Below are 16,449 nucleotides of genomic sequence, written 5' to 3'. Positions count from 1 at the left end.
CCTATTGGGTCAGGTTAGAAAATTGCTGTGAACCTAACAGCTTGATAAGTGTTTACTTTCAACTTTGTCTTTGGAGTCAAAGGATGGCCTTGGGAGAGAAGAGAAACTAGATGAGAGAGGAGATAACTAACCTCCTTTCTAACTAATAGATAACTAACTAACAGGTAACTAATCTGCTTTCTAACTAATGAGCTGGACAGTGTTAGGGAGAGAAGATGGCTACAGTGAGGCTAATAACCCTTCAGACAGACAATGTGTATCTAGTAAATATATATAATCAATAAATATTTGTTGATCTGATGAATAAAAATTGCCTTCTTACTTTACCATATGCTTTCCAAACTACAAGTAACCCTGTATAATTTCCTACTTAATGCTGCCACCGAAGATTACTTCTGCCTGTTCTTAGCCCTTTTTTTTTCTTTTTGATAGAGGAAAAGTCAACTTGCTATTTGTTTAGAGTTAGGTCAAGTCATACTACTTTAAGGATGACTATTCTAAGTCCAATTTAGAAGAGGACCATTTAGAATTCTAGTTTATAAGTATTTCACTACACATTCACAAAAACCATTTTCTTTCAAAGTCATTAGAGATCTCACTTCTTACATCCAATGTAATGGTTGAAAAAGGAGCCTGTTCTAAGAAAGAAGGAAGAGTTGAGCTACAGTTTAATCTAGATGGCAATGCCAATATGTTGTTGAGCATTTTCTGCTGTGGTTCACTTGGCTCCAAGGGCAGACAGCACAGGAAGCACTTACATAAAAAAAGATGAAACTGATCTCGCTGGACTGAAAGAAGGTGTCCAAGTCCACAGGGGCCCAGGAGCTGGCAGTGGGTGGTCTGGCAGAGTTTTGACACACTATTATGGGATAAGATTGTGAGTAACTGGAGAATCCCTTTTTGGCATATAAAAGATGTAATTATCTGGTAGTTCCTCGAAATTCTTCAGCTAGACTTCTATTTATTCAGCCAGTGATGGCAAATTACCTCAGCTTCTATACCAGGACAACACATCAGTAATGGCTGCGGGAAGTCTAAAATGAGAAAAGTTCTGAGGTCATATTTGGATTTATCCAGAAAGTGCAGTCATAAGTTAGCCTGTCAGCTGTGAGTTTTGGAATCAAGATTGGTATCACACCACATATTGAATATCTTTTCTTTCAGGCTTTTTTTTGGGTCTTGTCAAAATCTAGGTAATTATATCTAAAAATCCATTTAATTTTCACTTAAGCTCATAAGTAAGTACTGTTATAATCTTTTTTTTTGGGAGGGGGAGGAAAAAAACTAAAGGTATAGCCATATTGTTTCCAAAAGTATATTGTCAATTACTGGTGGAATTTATATTTGAACACACGCCTTCCTAACTCCAGAGCCCAAGCTTTTTACAACTATATAACCTTCCCCATGAATTTTAGAGTACTGATATTTAATGCTGTCATCACTCATTTACACCCTAGAGTGAATGAGCTCCTTTCTATCATTACCAAAGATAGAAAAATATGAAAGATTAATAAGTTTGGAAGGGCTGAAGACAAATTAGTTACTTTACAGCACTGTTTAAAACTGATTCTTAGTCTAAATACTGAAAACATGACTTAGTATATATCTACTCTAGTCAAGGAAATATGAATTAATTCTAGATCTTTTCTATACCATTTATATTTGAGATCCAACCCAAGTAGAAGTACTATTTTCAGATGTGATTTTTTATCCTTTGAAATGTTTTATTCAAAAAATTTAAAAATTTTTATTTTATTTTATTTTTTATTTTAAAAGTGTTAGTCACTGTGTCATGATGAGTTTCTAAATGCAGGTAATTGTATTTTGTTTTCCTTAAACACTTAAAGGATGTTCTTTTAATGGAGTGGTCTCTCTATTTATGGAAACATATTACTTCCCCCAAGTATTTCTTTCTGTAATTAACTGTTAAAATCATTTGTAAATATGCCAATTAAACCATTCATATAAAACAGTTTGGAGTTTGCCCAAAGGCAGGGGAAAATACAAAACCAAAATATCTCCAAGTATTTTTTGTTGGTGTTAGAAATGTCAGTGTGTTGTTTGATTTCTTGAATGTTCTTTTTCTTTTACAGAAAAATCTATCATTGCTCAACCAATATTTGTTTTTGAAAAGAGAGAACAAACTTTTAAGGTAAGGTCAAGTTACTTTTCTTTGTTTGATTTTTACTTTGACAAAGAAGACAGTATTTTGAGAAGTTAGCTGTACTAAATGATATCACTGCTGCATAAATTTATTCTTTTGCACATAGCAAGAGTTGGAACTCAGAATATTTACATAGTAGGGATTTACTGATAGCAATTTGGCTGAAATGGGAAGCCAGAGACCTTACCCCGAAACTATGGATAACATAATTTTTGCCAAAATTATCTGTTTTTTTTTTTTTTTTGAAGTGACTGGGAAGGGGGAGGGACTGAAAGAGATTAGATGAGTTAAGGCTCATCACGGGTCCTGACCACTGACCTAGCTTAAAATGGATATAAAATAAGCTCTAAACTGCAATATATGATTCAAAAGAAATCTTAAGGACTCCATTTGCTTTTTTCAGCCTCATACTAAAATCACTTACTTTGAAAGACATGATAGTATTAGTAGCATTTTAACCTCAGCTTAACTAGTATTTTGTTGTTACTCATTATTGCTTATGGAGACAATTTACCCTACTACGCCCAAAACTAAAGAAAAACCCAACCCCTAGTGAGCTGCTTTTCCTAGCCTAGCTGAAAAGACCTGGCTTTTGAGAACCCTCTTATGAAGCGACAGGGTGGAAATGTTATTTGAAAATAGCAAACACTCAGCTCTCATTGGCAGCTTTGCTTCCTTCCAGAGACCTGCAGAAGACATCCTGTACGAAGCAGCAGAATGTGGTAATGATTTGTATCTTATATTTCAAAAGCAATCTTTTTATCAAGAAACAAGTAGGGAAAAACATTTTGACATGTGGCACAGACTATATAAAATCGAATCATTTTTTCTTGTTTTTAAACACACAGATAGACTGGCTTTTGTTTTGAAAGATGACATACAGGGCCCTGAAAATATTATGTTAGCAATACTAAAAGCCTATGACTCTCCACTGCTTGTCCTCCAACCTTCCAAAAACATGCTCTATACAATTTCAGAATTTGTATACTATTTTTTGTCAAAGCCACTTGTGTCTAACTGTTTCACAGTACGATGATATGCCTGTCAGTTTATAATGACCAAGCTATTAACCCCAATATTTAAAACTGAGTTTCGGGAATTAACATGTTTTCAAACAATGATATATCTAGAGAAAAGGAAATTATATTTCTCCTCTAATATCATGGATTGAAACTAATTTGTTATTGCAATCAATTTTACCCTCCACATTGAATTTCTTACAGAATGCAATGAGTTTTCAAGAAAGCGTTTCCGGGCTTCATCTTTTACTTGGCATACTACAGCTTCTCAGAACCAAGGAGGTAGGTATAGCCTGGGCTGTTGAGCGTTCACTGCTGTGTGTACTCTGAGTGTGATACTACTAGGAAATTTTCAGACAGGCAATGTTTAAAAATATACCCATTGGATGGTGTTTCTAATATATTGTTATGTGAAAACAGCAGTCTAAAGAATACAGTGAGTTATTATTTAAAATTCAACTTAGCAACATCGGAAAAAAAGACCGAGAGGACATAAGCCACGATGTTAATGGTTATCTTAGATAAAATGGGACTACAAGGTATTTGAACACCCACCTCCCTTTGTATTTTGCTGTGTTCCTAAAGTTTCTGCATTACAGAAACTAGCTACAGAATTAACTTTACAATTAGGGCAAACTGCGATTTCCTTCTAAGGAAGCCTGGAAAATCCCATGGATGGAGGAGCCTGGTAGGCTGCAGTCCATGGGGTCGCTAAGAGTCAGACACAACTAAACGACTTCACATTCACTTTTCACTTTCATGCATTGGAGAAGGAAATGGCAACCCACCCCAGTGTTCCTGCCTGGAGAATCCCAGGGACGGGAGAGCCTGGTGGGCTGCCGTCTATGGGGTCGCACAGAGTCGGACACGACTGAAGCGACTTAGCAGCAGCAGCAGCAGCAAGCATCTCCTTAAACAGATGTCTGCCTTTTAAAAAGACACTTTTTTTTCCCTAAGAGCTTTATCATATGCTGTGTTTTGAATAAATCAGTAACTTGGTTAGCCTCTCTTCTACACTCCAAGCATTCTGGTGACTCCGATTATGATGCATCACAGGCCCTCTTCTTGCTATGCAACTGTTTAAATGCATGTCTGTCTCCTCCACTGAGAGCTCCTTGAGGTCATCTTCCTGCCTGACAGAGGGTCTCATACATGATGAGCATGCAAATATTTACGGAATTGATATCATCCTCACCAGAGGCACACTATTTTTAATCAATAAAAATACAAAGTTTTTTCTAAACTGATGATAAAGAAAATTTTCCAAAACAACAAAAATCCAAATGAAAAGATAAACAAAACCCTATTGACTTCAGCTTGCAATCTGTTTTTAGCATCACCCTTGTCCCAGAAGTGACTAACACTGTCATCCTTTCCGGACCTTCCAACCTTCCCTCCTTCTGGGCCAGATAATAAAGAACTTCTTAGAACCTCAAGTCTGACACTGTGACTTTTCAAGATCCATTCTCACTCATGATAAGCTTTCTTTTTCAGCTACTGCAAAACATTGACATTTTAGTGGCAAATAAACTAGGGGTCTTAGCAAAGTACGCATGGATGAATACCTTCTGAATTCTAGCCCCACAAATCCACACAGTATCTGTTTATTTTTGGTAGAAAATTTAAACTTGATAATGTTCTTTAGGGTTTCATGATTATGGTAACATTCTCTTACATAATGCAGCCCTATAAAATAACCTGCTTTATTTTTCTTATTATTGTCCATTTAAATGGTTTATAATATTTGTAGTACTCAAAATATATAGTGATGCTTAGATTCTCATTCTAAATTTTATGCTTTAAATTTATATTCTTAAGTTTAGGATATCATTCCTTTTGAATTTTTCACTAATTAAAATATTACTTCTTTTTATTTAAATTATAATGCTTTGCTAAGTAAAACTATTTTATCATAATAAAATATTTGAAATGATTGAAACATGCTCTATGTCAGGATTATGATTTTTTTTGGTCTTTTTTTTGAAAGTGTGCAGTTCAGAAGCATTAAGTATATTCACATTGTTGTAAAACCTATTTAATCTTTATATTAAAAAAAAAAACACCCTTAGTAACAGATTCATATAGCACCTGAAGGTATCAAATGAAAAATTAAAGTCTCATTGTCATTAGTTCCAAAAGAAATAAGATTTGAAGTCTTTCATATTTTTGTTTTTACTGAACAGCAAACTGCTTTTTCCAAGTTAAGCTTTTCCACAAGAAATAGAAAATACAAACTATTCACTTTCTTTTAAGGGATTCTACCCAGGAATCACATGAAACTAATGAATTTGTATTCTTATTAACAATGCCAAGTGTGACTGTGCATCAATATGTCAGACACCTTTCAGATACAGAAGAGAGAGGTCCTAGTTCAATAAGCCCCATCTATACCTGCCTGACAAGTTATAGACATTAAGAGGAATAGGGGTTCTAATGCCAGAGGATTTGTTTTGGTGCTATTTGTGCATAAAGCAAAGAGATGACTTTAAATTATCTGGATAATCACTTCAATTCATTTTCTAAAAATCAGACACACACATGAAAAGGATGAATAAAATATTACCAAGCACCATCACATTCTATGTTGTGCAGAATGTTGGTGGTGTTGGAAGGAGACAAATAGTACAATTAAATGGTTCATTCAATGTTATTTTTCAATTATAAAGATCATGCACGTGTGTGTGTGTGTGTGTGCTCAGTCACACAGTTATGTCTGATTCTTTGTGACCCCATGGACTGTAGCCCCCCAGGCTCCTCTGTTCACTGGGATTTTTCAGGGAAGAATGCTGGAGTGGGTTGCCATTTCCTTCTCCAGGGGATCTTTCTGACCCAGGGATTAAACTCACTTCTCCTGGGTCTCCTGCACTGGTAGGCGGAGTCTTTACTACTGAGCCACCTGGGAAGAAATAAAGATCATAAAAACCAGGTAACTGAACTTTGAATTAGAGAAGCAATTGTACCCCAACGTATATAACATCATAACACTTCAAAAAAGCAATTCTTATTCTTTTCTCATCTCCATTAATCCAATTCTCAAAGGCTGCTATCTTTGCAATTTGCCACCAAGAGGTAATCTCTTTGAGATTTGTAGTACAGGCATACCTCGTTTTATTGAGCTTCACAGATATTACATTTTTTACAGATTGAAAGTTTGTGGCAACCGCACCTCAAGCAAGCCTATGGGCTTCATTTTCTAAAAGCTTCTGCTCACCTGTGTCTCTGTGTCACATTTTGGTAATTCTTGCAGTATTCCAAAATTTTCAGTATTATTATACTTTTTATGGTGATCTGTGATCAGTGATCTTAGATGTTACTACTGTAATAGTAATTTGGGGGGGGCACTTTAAACTGTTCTTATGTAAGATGGCAAATTTAATAAATGTGTGTGTTCTGACTGCTCTACCAGCTAGTCCCTTCCGCCATCTCTCTCACTGTCTTCAGGCCTCCCTATTTTATGAGATAAAACAATATTGAAATTAGGCCAATCAATAGCCTTACAGTGGCCTCTAAGTATTCAAGTGAAAGAAAGAGTTGCATGTCTCTCACTTTAAATCAAAAGTTAGAAATGATTAAGTTTAGTGAGGGAAGAATGTCTAAAGCCAAGATAGGTCAAAAGCTAGGGCTCCTGCACTGAATGGTTAGCAAACGTGTAAATGCAAAGGAAAACTCCCCAAAGGAAATTGAAAATGCTTCTCCACTGAACACATAAATGATAAGAAGGTGAAACAGACTTATTGCTGATATGAAGAAGATCGAGTGGTCTGGATAGAAGATCCAACCAGCCACAATATTTCCTCAAGCCAAAGCCTAATCCAAAGCAAGGCCTTGACTCTTCTCAGTTCTGTATAGGCTGAGAGAGCCGAGGAAGCTGCAGAAGAAAAGTCTGAAGCTAGCAGAGGCTGGTTCATGTGGTTTAAGGAAAGAAGCTGTCTCTATGACATCATAGTACAAGGTGAAGCAGCAAGTGCTGATGTAGAAGCTGCAGCAAGTTATCCAGATGATCTAGCTAAGATCACTAAAGAAGGTGGCTAAGCTAAACCACAGATTTTCAATGTAGATGAGACAACCTTATACTGGAAGTAGATGCCATCTAGCACGTTCATAGCTAGAGAGAAGTCAATGCCTGACTTCAAAGTTTCAAAGGATAGGCTGACTCTCTTGTTAGGGACTAATGCAGCTGGAGACGTTGAATAGAAGCCAATGCTTATTTACCATTCTGAAAATTTAGGGCCACCAAGAATTATGATAAATCTACTCTGTGTGCTCTATAAATGGAACTACAAAGCCTGGATGTTAGCACATCTGTTTACAACATGATTTGATGAGTACTTTAAGCCCACCATTGCAACCCACTGCTCAGAAAAAGATTCCTTTCAAAATATTACTGTTCATTGACAATGTATCTGGTCACCCAAGAGTTCTGATGGACATGTACAGTGAGATTAATGTTGTTTTCATGCCTGCTAACACAACATTTGACCTTCCCAGGCAGCTCAGTGGTCAGTAAAGAATCTGCCTGCCAATACAAGAGACATAGGAGATGCGAGTTCAGTCCCTGGATTGGGAAGATCTCCTGGAGGAGGAAATGGCAACCCACTCCAGTATTCTTGCCTGGGAAATCCCATGGACAGAGGAACCTGGCAGGCTACAGTCCATGAGGTCCCTAAGAGTGGACATGTCTGATCAACTGAGCATAGACAGAGACAGAACACAGCATTTATTCTGCAGCCCATGGATCAAGGATTCATTTTGACTTTCAAATCTAACTATTTGACATGTACATTTTGTAAGCTTTTTGCTGCCATAGACAGTGATTCCTCTGATGGACCTGGACAAAGGCACTTGAAAACCTGGAAAGCATTCACCATTCTCGGCACCATTAAGAACATTTATGATTCAAGGAAAGAGATCAAAATATCAACATTAACAGGAGTTTAAAAGAAGTTGATTACAGTCCTTACAGATGACTTTGAGGTGTTCAGGACTTTAGGGGAGGAAGTAACTGCAGATGTGGTGGAAATAGAAAGAGGACTAAATTAGAAGTGGAGCCTGAATGTGTGACTGAATTGCTGCTATCTCAGGATGAAACCTGAGAGATGAGGAGTTGCTTCTTATGGACGAGTAAAGAAAGTTGTTACCTGAGACAGAATCTACTCCTGGTGAAGGTGCTGCAAAGACTGTTGAAATGACAACAAGGGACATAAACGTAATATTCATAAAGCAGGAGGGCTTGAGAGGATTGACTCTAATTTTGAAAGAAGTTCTGTGACTAAAAGGTAATCAACCAGCACTGCATGCTACAGTGAAATCATTCATGAAAGGAAAAGTGAATTGATGAAAACGTCATTGTTATTTTAAGAAGCTGCCACAGCCACCCCAGCCTTCAGCAATCACCACTCGGATCAATTAGCAGCCATTGACATCAAAGCAAGACTCTCCACCAGCAGAAACATTATGACTTGCTGAAAGTTCAGATGATGCTTAGCATTTTTCAGGGATAAAGCATTTTAAATGTAGGTATATTGCTTTTCATAGCAATAAAGTATTTTAAATTAAATTACATATATTGCTGTTGCACACTTAGTAGACTACGGTATAGTGTAAATGTAACTTTTATATGCACTGGGAAACCAATGAAGTGAGTGTGTGACTCAATTTATTGTGCCACTCACTTTATTAAAGTGGTCTGGAACACAATCAGCAACATCTCTTTGGTATGCCTGTAATTCTATTCTTGCAGCCAAGACCACAGTCTTAACCCATCAGTTCGCATTGATAACCTAGCATAATGGTCATCTTTACTTCTCTCTTCAGGTATCATTAAAGAGTGGGGAAGGGACAGAATTTATTAACAGTTTTATAACATTTTGTAAGAAATATATATTAATGCACATAGATGGTTCACTATCAATTAGGATTTTATTATCTGTAGAATTTCTCTCAGTACTCGATTTCATGATTCTGAAGAATGTCTATTTCATTAGTGACTTAATTTTCACTTATTTTCTGAGAGTAAAAAGACTGCAGCAAAGCTCATCTTGCTTTTACACTTTTTAGTAGAAATCAGCGCGGGCATGATTAGTGCCAACAGCGACATCTACTGGTGAGTTCAGTACAAGACTGTGAAAACAGAAACTTGTTCACAGGTTTAAAATTTTCTAAATATTTTTTACAGTGAAGAAAAACAATGTTTTTATGACATCAAACTCTGTGCAAAGGCATGCTGATCTGAACAGTGCAGAACAAGGTATGTAGCTTCCTTTATTACATGAAACTTGAAATGTCAATTTCAAGGTTGAGTGACAAAACATGAAGGAATATATTTAGTAAGCAAAGTCCCATGATCAAATTGAAAGTGAACTAAAAGTTACTCTGTCGTGTTTGACTCTTTGCAACCATATGGACTGTAGTCCATGGAATTCTCCAGGCCAGAATACTGGAGTGGGTAACCTTTCCCTTCTCCAGGGGATCTTCCCAACCCAGGGATTGAACCCAGGTCTATTGGGTAAAAGTTAGTCAGGAAGACAGAACCAGGCAACTCACTGGCTATTTTGACTATTTTGATTGGCTATTAGTTGACATTATGGAGAAGGAAATGGCAACCCACTCCAGTATTCTTACCCAGAGAATCCCGTGGACAGAGGAGCCTGGTGGACTGCAGTCCATACGGTCGCACAGAGTCGGACACGGCTGAAGTGACTTAGCATGCATGCGTGCATTGAAGAAGGAAATGGCAACCCACTCCAGTATTCTTGCCTGGAGAATCCCAGGGACAGAGGAGCCTGGTGGGCTGCCGTTTATGGGGTCGCACAGAGTTGGACATGACTGAAGCGACTTAGCAGCAGCAGCGGCAATTGACATTAACCCTTCATTTAATCATGACTTTAGAAAGTAAGCATTAAATTAGTAAGAAATTGAAAGAAAAATTATTTCACTAAAGATACATTGACCCTTTAATTCTGTTCTTTTAAGGTCCTGTGAAACATTCTGAGCTTGTTCTAAGACCTGCTATTTTGCAGCCTCCTCAAGCTCAAGGGTACATAAAAGTGAGAAAATCATTTGGACACAATGTGTTGGAATCCTGTAAGGTTAAAGAAAAAAACAAAAGTAAGGTAAGAAAACCTCCTACGGTAGGAGTGATCTCAATTTCCCATCCTTCTTTTGATAGGTTGTTGTGGGTCCCCACATCCAGAATTAGGGGCTACTTGATGCTGAAGCAGCTACCAGGCTGGAAGAAAAGCTGGACAAGATAGCCAGGAGCCCTCAGTGACTGTACTAAACTTGTCCTCCTAAATTGGAGGGTTGTTCCCAGGAGCAAGTCTTGTGGTCTCTCCTAAGCTGTAAAGATGAGTTCTGTGTGGTGGGGCCACTTGGGGTCTTGATCTGGGGCACTGACCCCACATGAGAATAGGGGAGCAGTGAGGTGGCAGGGGCCAGAAGTCAGAAATCAGAAAACGGAAATGAATTTTTTTTTTTGTATCCCCAACTGGTAGACATGCTGGTGTGGCTTTGCCAGTTTAGATCACACCATGGATCCGCTCCAGCCCATCTTCACAGAGAACAGGAGCAAGGAACTATCTCCACAGTGTAACTGGGAGGGCTTGGGAGGCTCCTGGAGACAGAAACCAATTTCTCTTCCATCTGAATCGCTCCTCGTGGGCCTTTCCAAGGAGATACTCACTTTACTAACATCATACAGATAAGGGTTGGGGATATTCTGTTGCTATAGTTCTGTGTCTTCCAGAAGCAGATCCTTGAGAGGAGAGGGATGCCAGCTCGACAGGTTGGAATTTGAGTTATTCCACCAGTCAGTTGCTTCCAGCTAAACTATTGAGGGTTGATCAAGTTTGGTTTTGTTTTCCCAGACTGAACATGAGAACAGTGACACCTGGAAGTGTTAAAATACCAATCATTTAGTCAAGTCATTGAAAAAAATCAGATCAGTACTAATTCTACCTCTACCACTATCTACTGTGTTTACATTCTTAGACAAAGTCCCAACCTTCTGTTTTTCATCAGTGAAGTGAGGGAGTTGAATCTGGTCGGCATTTGCCAACATTTTTATATTTCCAATTTTTTTCTTTGTAAGCTATGATTTTATGAGACTCATTGTGAATTTTAAAAATCATTTCATCATTTATGTGATATATGTGATTTTAAGTTAAAATATTAAAAAATTTTAAATCAGTATATTATTAAATATTTTCATTTAAGTATAATAATCACCATATTATATAAATTATTTACCTATTTTAAAAGTGATGCATGTTGTTTAATTTGTTTTAAAGTGTATAAGAAAACCTATGATGTGTTGACTAATTTCTGAAATGTTATATTGCATTTGATTTTGGAATAGCATGTTCTATAAATTATAGATGAAAATTTTTACTTACACACTATATCAAAAGCTGATTAATATTTATTCCTTGGCATGATTTTTTAAGATCTTGCATGGCATGGTTTTAAAATAAAATTTATTAACATATTTCCTGTATTTTCTTCCTCAATAATAAAACATTAGAGAAATTTCTAGACTATCATTTGCAAAAATTTCTTCTCAAATAACTTATTAAGGGCATGAATAGAATTTATTCCTAATTGGTGAGAAGTCTAATTGGATATGCCCATCACTGAATTTTCTCTGTTTAATGATGATTTTTGAAGACCTAAAGGTAAGCTATGTATAAGACACTATGTCAGAATTCTGACACAATGATATAATGTATAGATACAGTGAAAATGATCTCCAGGTAAATTTTATAGAATCCTTATTTTTATGTTCCTTTTAAAGTTGTATTTCAAAATTAGAGCAATTTTCTTTCATTCTGTCATTAATCAGTGGTTAGTTATTGTATATAACAAATAATATATTCCTAAAAAACTATTCCAAGAAACCTATAGAGTTTAAAACTACCATTTTGGTTGAGAGATAAATCATCTGAGTGACTGAGTCATAAGCATATACTTCATTCTTTGCTAACCGATGACACATACTCTCTTGACACACATTTCTCAGCTCTCAAAGTCTGTTATATATGGAAAACTACTCAAAATTATTTTTGATTGATATAAAATTAAAGTGGAAACAACCCTATTTAAAGACAAGACGTCCTTGCAACATCTTTGAAAATTCCTGGTGGAGGAAGGGATGTGTCCACAGACACTGAGGACACCAGATCAGATAACTGGGTTCCTTCCAGTTCTAAAACTGCACACTCCTTCATTTACGCATTAATGCAGATAAGGTGCATTTGTATATACACAGCAGATGGAATAACTGATTAAATTACCAAAAGTTTCTAGAGGAAGAGAAGGAATTTCCTCTCACTTTGGGTGGCAACGATGGTGAAGCTCTTAGAGGTTTCCATGGGCTAAATAGTCCTGAAATACATATTTACTAGTCTGGAAATGAGATTTAAGCCCACTGCCTAAAATGGTAAAAGTAACAAAAGAAGGTGGGATTTCTGAATGTTAGTGGTTTTAGGCAGACCCATGCTCCAATGTCAGCCCCCATCTGATTGCCCAGTTCCGGCCATTATCTAAGATTATTAGGTCAGTCTGCTCACCTGAAGTGCGGATAAGAGAAGTACAAAGTATAGAGAGTTGTTTTGCGGAGTATATGAGATAGTGTATAGAAGATGTTTAGGACTGTACTTGAACATAGTAAGTTTTCTATTCATTTAACTATAGCTATTGTTTCCTTATCTAATGCTTTTATATATATAGTAAGGCAGTTTAAATGAACTTTTTGATGGACTTTTTTTCTTTCAGATTTATGAGGGGAACTCCTATTTGCTAAGTGAAAACTTACCAAGTGCCAGAATTTCAATCCAGCTGTCTACTAACCAGAATGCTTTAGGTACTACATCACTACGGTAAGTTAACGATGAGGGAATAGAAATGTTCTTTCATTTTCTTTCTTTTGTCAATAAATTATTTATGGAAAATAATTTTCTGACATTGTACAGACAAACTGCTAAGATTTCTGCTTGAAAGGAGATTTTATAAAATACAAGTTTAAAATGCTTTTAAAAATGTCTCTAATATTTATATATTATCATCCTGGTATTGGATTGTCCCTACTGTCTCATTGACTTGGGTAAGAATGTCTCAATTAGGTAGAGCTAAACTTTTTATTTAGTTAGGCATTAAATATCTGGCTACTCAATCCTCCTCGTCCCCTGGTATTCTCTTTCCCCTCTTTTAAATTATTTCTGGCATTATTAGGTATTAACATAAATCGGACAGACAACAAAGAAAGCAGTAGAAATATGCAAAGTGAAAATGAATATTTAATAGCATTGCCAGTGATGGGGGCATGTTTGATCGGAGAGAGGAATACAACTAGCTGTGGACATACTGGTCTCATGATTGGAGCCCATGCAGGTACCTCAGCACTTAACTACGGTGCATGCTGTGGATGCAGTAGGGATCCTGAAGCATGTCTGCCAACAGACAGAGGGCTGCATGTCTTTGAGTTTGTCGTTATGCAAAACACTTTAAACATTCAAGTTTCTGGGAGGTAAAAATCAAACTAAATCACTGCACACTCAAGTGTAACTGAGAAGCGAGATCGGCTTTGCTGTTACCCTTAAACCTTGCATCACTAAAAACACTGGCTAGTTGGGGAAGAGGAGAGTGGAGACTGGAGACCAGACAGTCAGTGCTGGAAAAGCACAAAGATGAGGACTGGGCAGCTCCCCGGCTGATCACACGGCCTCTCTGCACTGGTCTTGGCCAGTGTTGTAACAGCTGTCAGATATTTTGACTTTGATCATCAGAAGTACCTATCTCATTTTTTCCTTCATTTCTCTTTAACTTCAAATAAGCAAAAGCTAGCAGATGTTTTTATGCTTTACATAAATCTATTAAATCATCTGATTATTTCACTAAGGTTTACTATGGCTATATCCATTGCTACTACATTTGAAATAGCAAGTGCTTATTTCTTTTCCGTAGATGTCAACCAAATGAAGATAAATATTCTATGAAAAGCTGCAGTTCTGATTTTGTTTTTGGAGAAAACATGGTAGAAAGAGTTTTGGTAAGATTTTGGCAAATGTTTCTGTTACTGTATAGAGAGCTGTAACTTCTAATTTCTAAAGGCAAATTAATTAAAACAATGTTAAACTGGAGCATACTTTTTAACTACTGAGTTCAAAGGCACATTTTCCTATCTTTAACTGGAAAGATTCTCCTGGGAAGCAAGTTCTAGTTGTTAGAATAATAGACAAGAACCCACAGAGGAAGGGAATTGTCTAATTATAACATTATTACTGATAAGAAATATTAAATACTTCTTTGATTTGCATTAAATCAAAGGTACCCAAGGAAATCCTAGAATTATCTGCAATAGTTAAGTAAGCTCAACTGGTCATGATATTTTAATATAGTTTTTCAATAGCATTTCCATAACAAGATGAATTTAAAATTATTTGCATTTTTTTCTCATTAATCACAACCTTCCCCTTCAAGTTTTTACACTGACAGATTTTTTTCTTGCTAGCTGTAGGAGGGAATCGTAGTATTTTACTTGCCTATGGGAGTATATTTGCCAAGTAGAACCGCCTGACTATTATTACCACCTTCCTTAAGTATGCTCCTACATGGGGCATCCCATGTGGTAAAGAATCCACCTGCCAATGCAGGAGACATGAGTTTGATCCCTGGGACAGGAAGATCCCCTGGAGGAGGAAATGGCAACCTACTGCAGTATTCTTGCCTGGAAATCTCCAAGGACAGAGGAGCCTGGCAGGGTACAGTACATGGGGTCAGCAGAGTCAGACACGACTGAGCAACTCAGCAACAATCCTCCTGTGTGAGGCAGTTGCTGCTTTGTCCTCCACAGGGTATGTTTCTAAAACAGAGCATGATCCACAGTGGGGAATTATATAGCCTAATGGAAGCTGTGGAGCAAATATGCCCATGGTTTTATTTGGCCCAACACATCTTAATACTCTTTGCACTTTCATCCAGACCAGAATCTTAGCTGAAATAAGACAAGGATGCTATCTTGTCTTAGGGCTATTAGCTACATGAAGAATCCCATGGAGAATGCACAGATTTTAAAACCTGTGCTATGACTCAGAATAACAAAAGGACCAACTCATGAGGTCTGTTTATTCCAAGATTTTAATCAAACCAGTCACTTTTAAGATCTTGCTTATTCTACACCTGCCTCAGGCTCAACCCCAATTCCAAGAGAATCATCACAGCTCTTCAGCTTAGCAGTGCCTTTCTGCCACTCCCAAGATGAAGGTTGGCTCCAGCAATCCTAGAGCTGATGACCCTCAACTTTGGATTTGAACCAGAATGGACCAACTTCCAAAGTGAAGTTGCAGGCAGTATATTTAAGCACATTTATTCTAGATTAGTCATAGCTTCTGTAAGATATCACAGACACAAATACAACACTCTTCAGACCTCATGGGATCAACTTTAACATTTGACTCACTTAACACATGGTTAACACACCGTCTGTGTTTTTATGATACATAAAGCATTGGCACTGGTCTCAAGTTTGGTGGCATATTACAATCATCTGGTGAGCATTCAGAGGACTTTTTATGCCTGGTCACCTCCCAAAACTGGTTAGATCAGGATCTCTGTGGGTGAGGTCAGATGTCAGGTGATTTGAGCGTACAGCCAGGATTGAAAACCACCTGGTTACACAAAGCTAAGGAAGACCCTGTCCTCTGGAGTTGTCTATTGTCTAAAACAGAGAGAGAGAGATATACCAGTACAAATGAACGACAATGGGGATTATGGATTTGGCATGAGGAGGTAGGTGCCTATGTGCGTTTCCTATGAGCACTTCAAGGCTGACTTACAAAGGAACCTGAGCTTCCTGTCTTCTTAAGTGGATAACATTCTAGGATGGCAGGAGCTGTACGAGATCACCTGTGTTTGTCCTTTAGTTAATCCTGTAATCCTGTGGCCCTATGATTTGAAGGCCACGATGCCTCCTGATTTGTTTGCCGGTTATGTGCTTTTAGAGTGAGTCATTAGATTTTCTGTGCTTTAGTTTCTGTTTTCTTAAAATGGAAATAATTATACCCATCTCTACCAATTTTAACAGGTTATCTTGAGACCCAGTTAAATAAAATGAAAGAATCTTGAATTCATAAGGGAAAAGATTTAAAACTAAGCTCTGAAGTATCCTCCAACTCTCCCTGTTCTGCAGGGAGCTATCTAAGCACCATGTGGGAGGTTGTAAATGTCCTGGCAATTACTTGGTCTTTTTTTCACACAGGTGTCGATTACAAC

General features: G+C 37.3%; 1 protein-coding gene across 5 annotated transcripts in view; it reads left to right on the top strand.

The window, feature by feature from the left end:
* Positions 1-16,449, top strand: part of RANBP3L (RAN binding protein 3 like) — a 54,370-nt gene that overhangs the window by 23,713 nt on the left and 14,208 nt on the right. For all 5 annotated transcript variants that reach the window (XM_070476586.1, XM_070476590.1, XM_020900511.2 and 2 more), the window contains exons 2-8: positions 2,094-2,152; positions 2,847-2,886; positions 3,388-3,465; positions 9,359-9,430; positions 10,156-10,295; positions 12,955-13,058; positions 14,143-14,227. In XM_070476586.1, coding sequence (XP_070332687.1) covers positions 2,094-2,152; positions 2,847-2,886; positions 3,388-3,465; positions 9,359-9,430; positions 10,156-10,295; positions 12,955-13,058; positions 14,143-14,227 — 578 coding nt within the window. The remainder of the gene's footprint in view (positions 1-2,093; positions 2,153-2,846; positions 2,887-3,387; positions 3,466-9,358; positions 9,431-10,155; positions 10,296-12,954; positions 13,059-14,142; positions 14,228-16,449) is intronic.

This window comes from Odocoileus virginianus, chromosome 14 (assembly GCF_023699985.2).
Source record: "Odocoileus virginianus isolate 20LAN1187 ecotype Illinois chromosome 14, Ovbor_1.2, whole genome shotgun sequence".
In the NCBI taxonomy this organism is placed as follows: Eukaryota; Metazoa; Chordata; class Mammalia; order Artiodactyla; family Cervidae; genus Odocoileus; species Odocoileus virginianus.
This window is presented reverse-complemented; position numbering and strand designations above follow the sequence as displayed.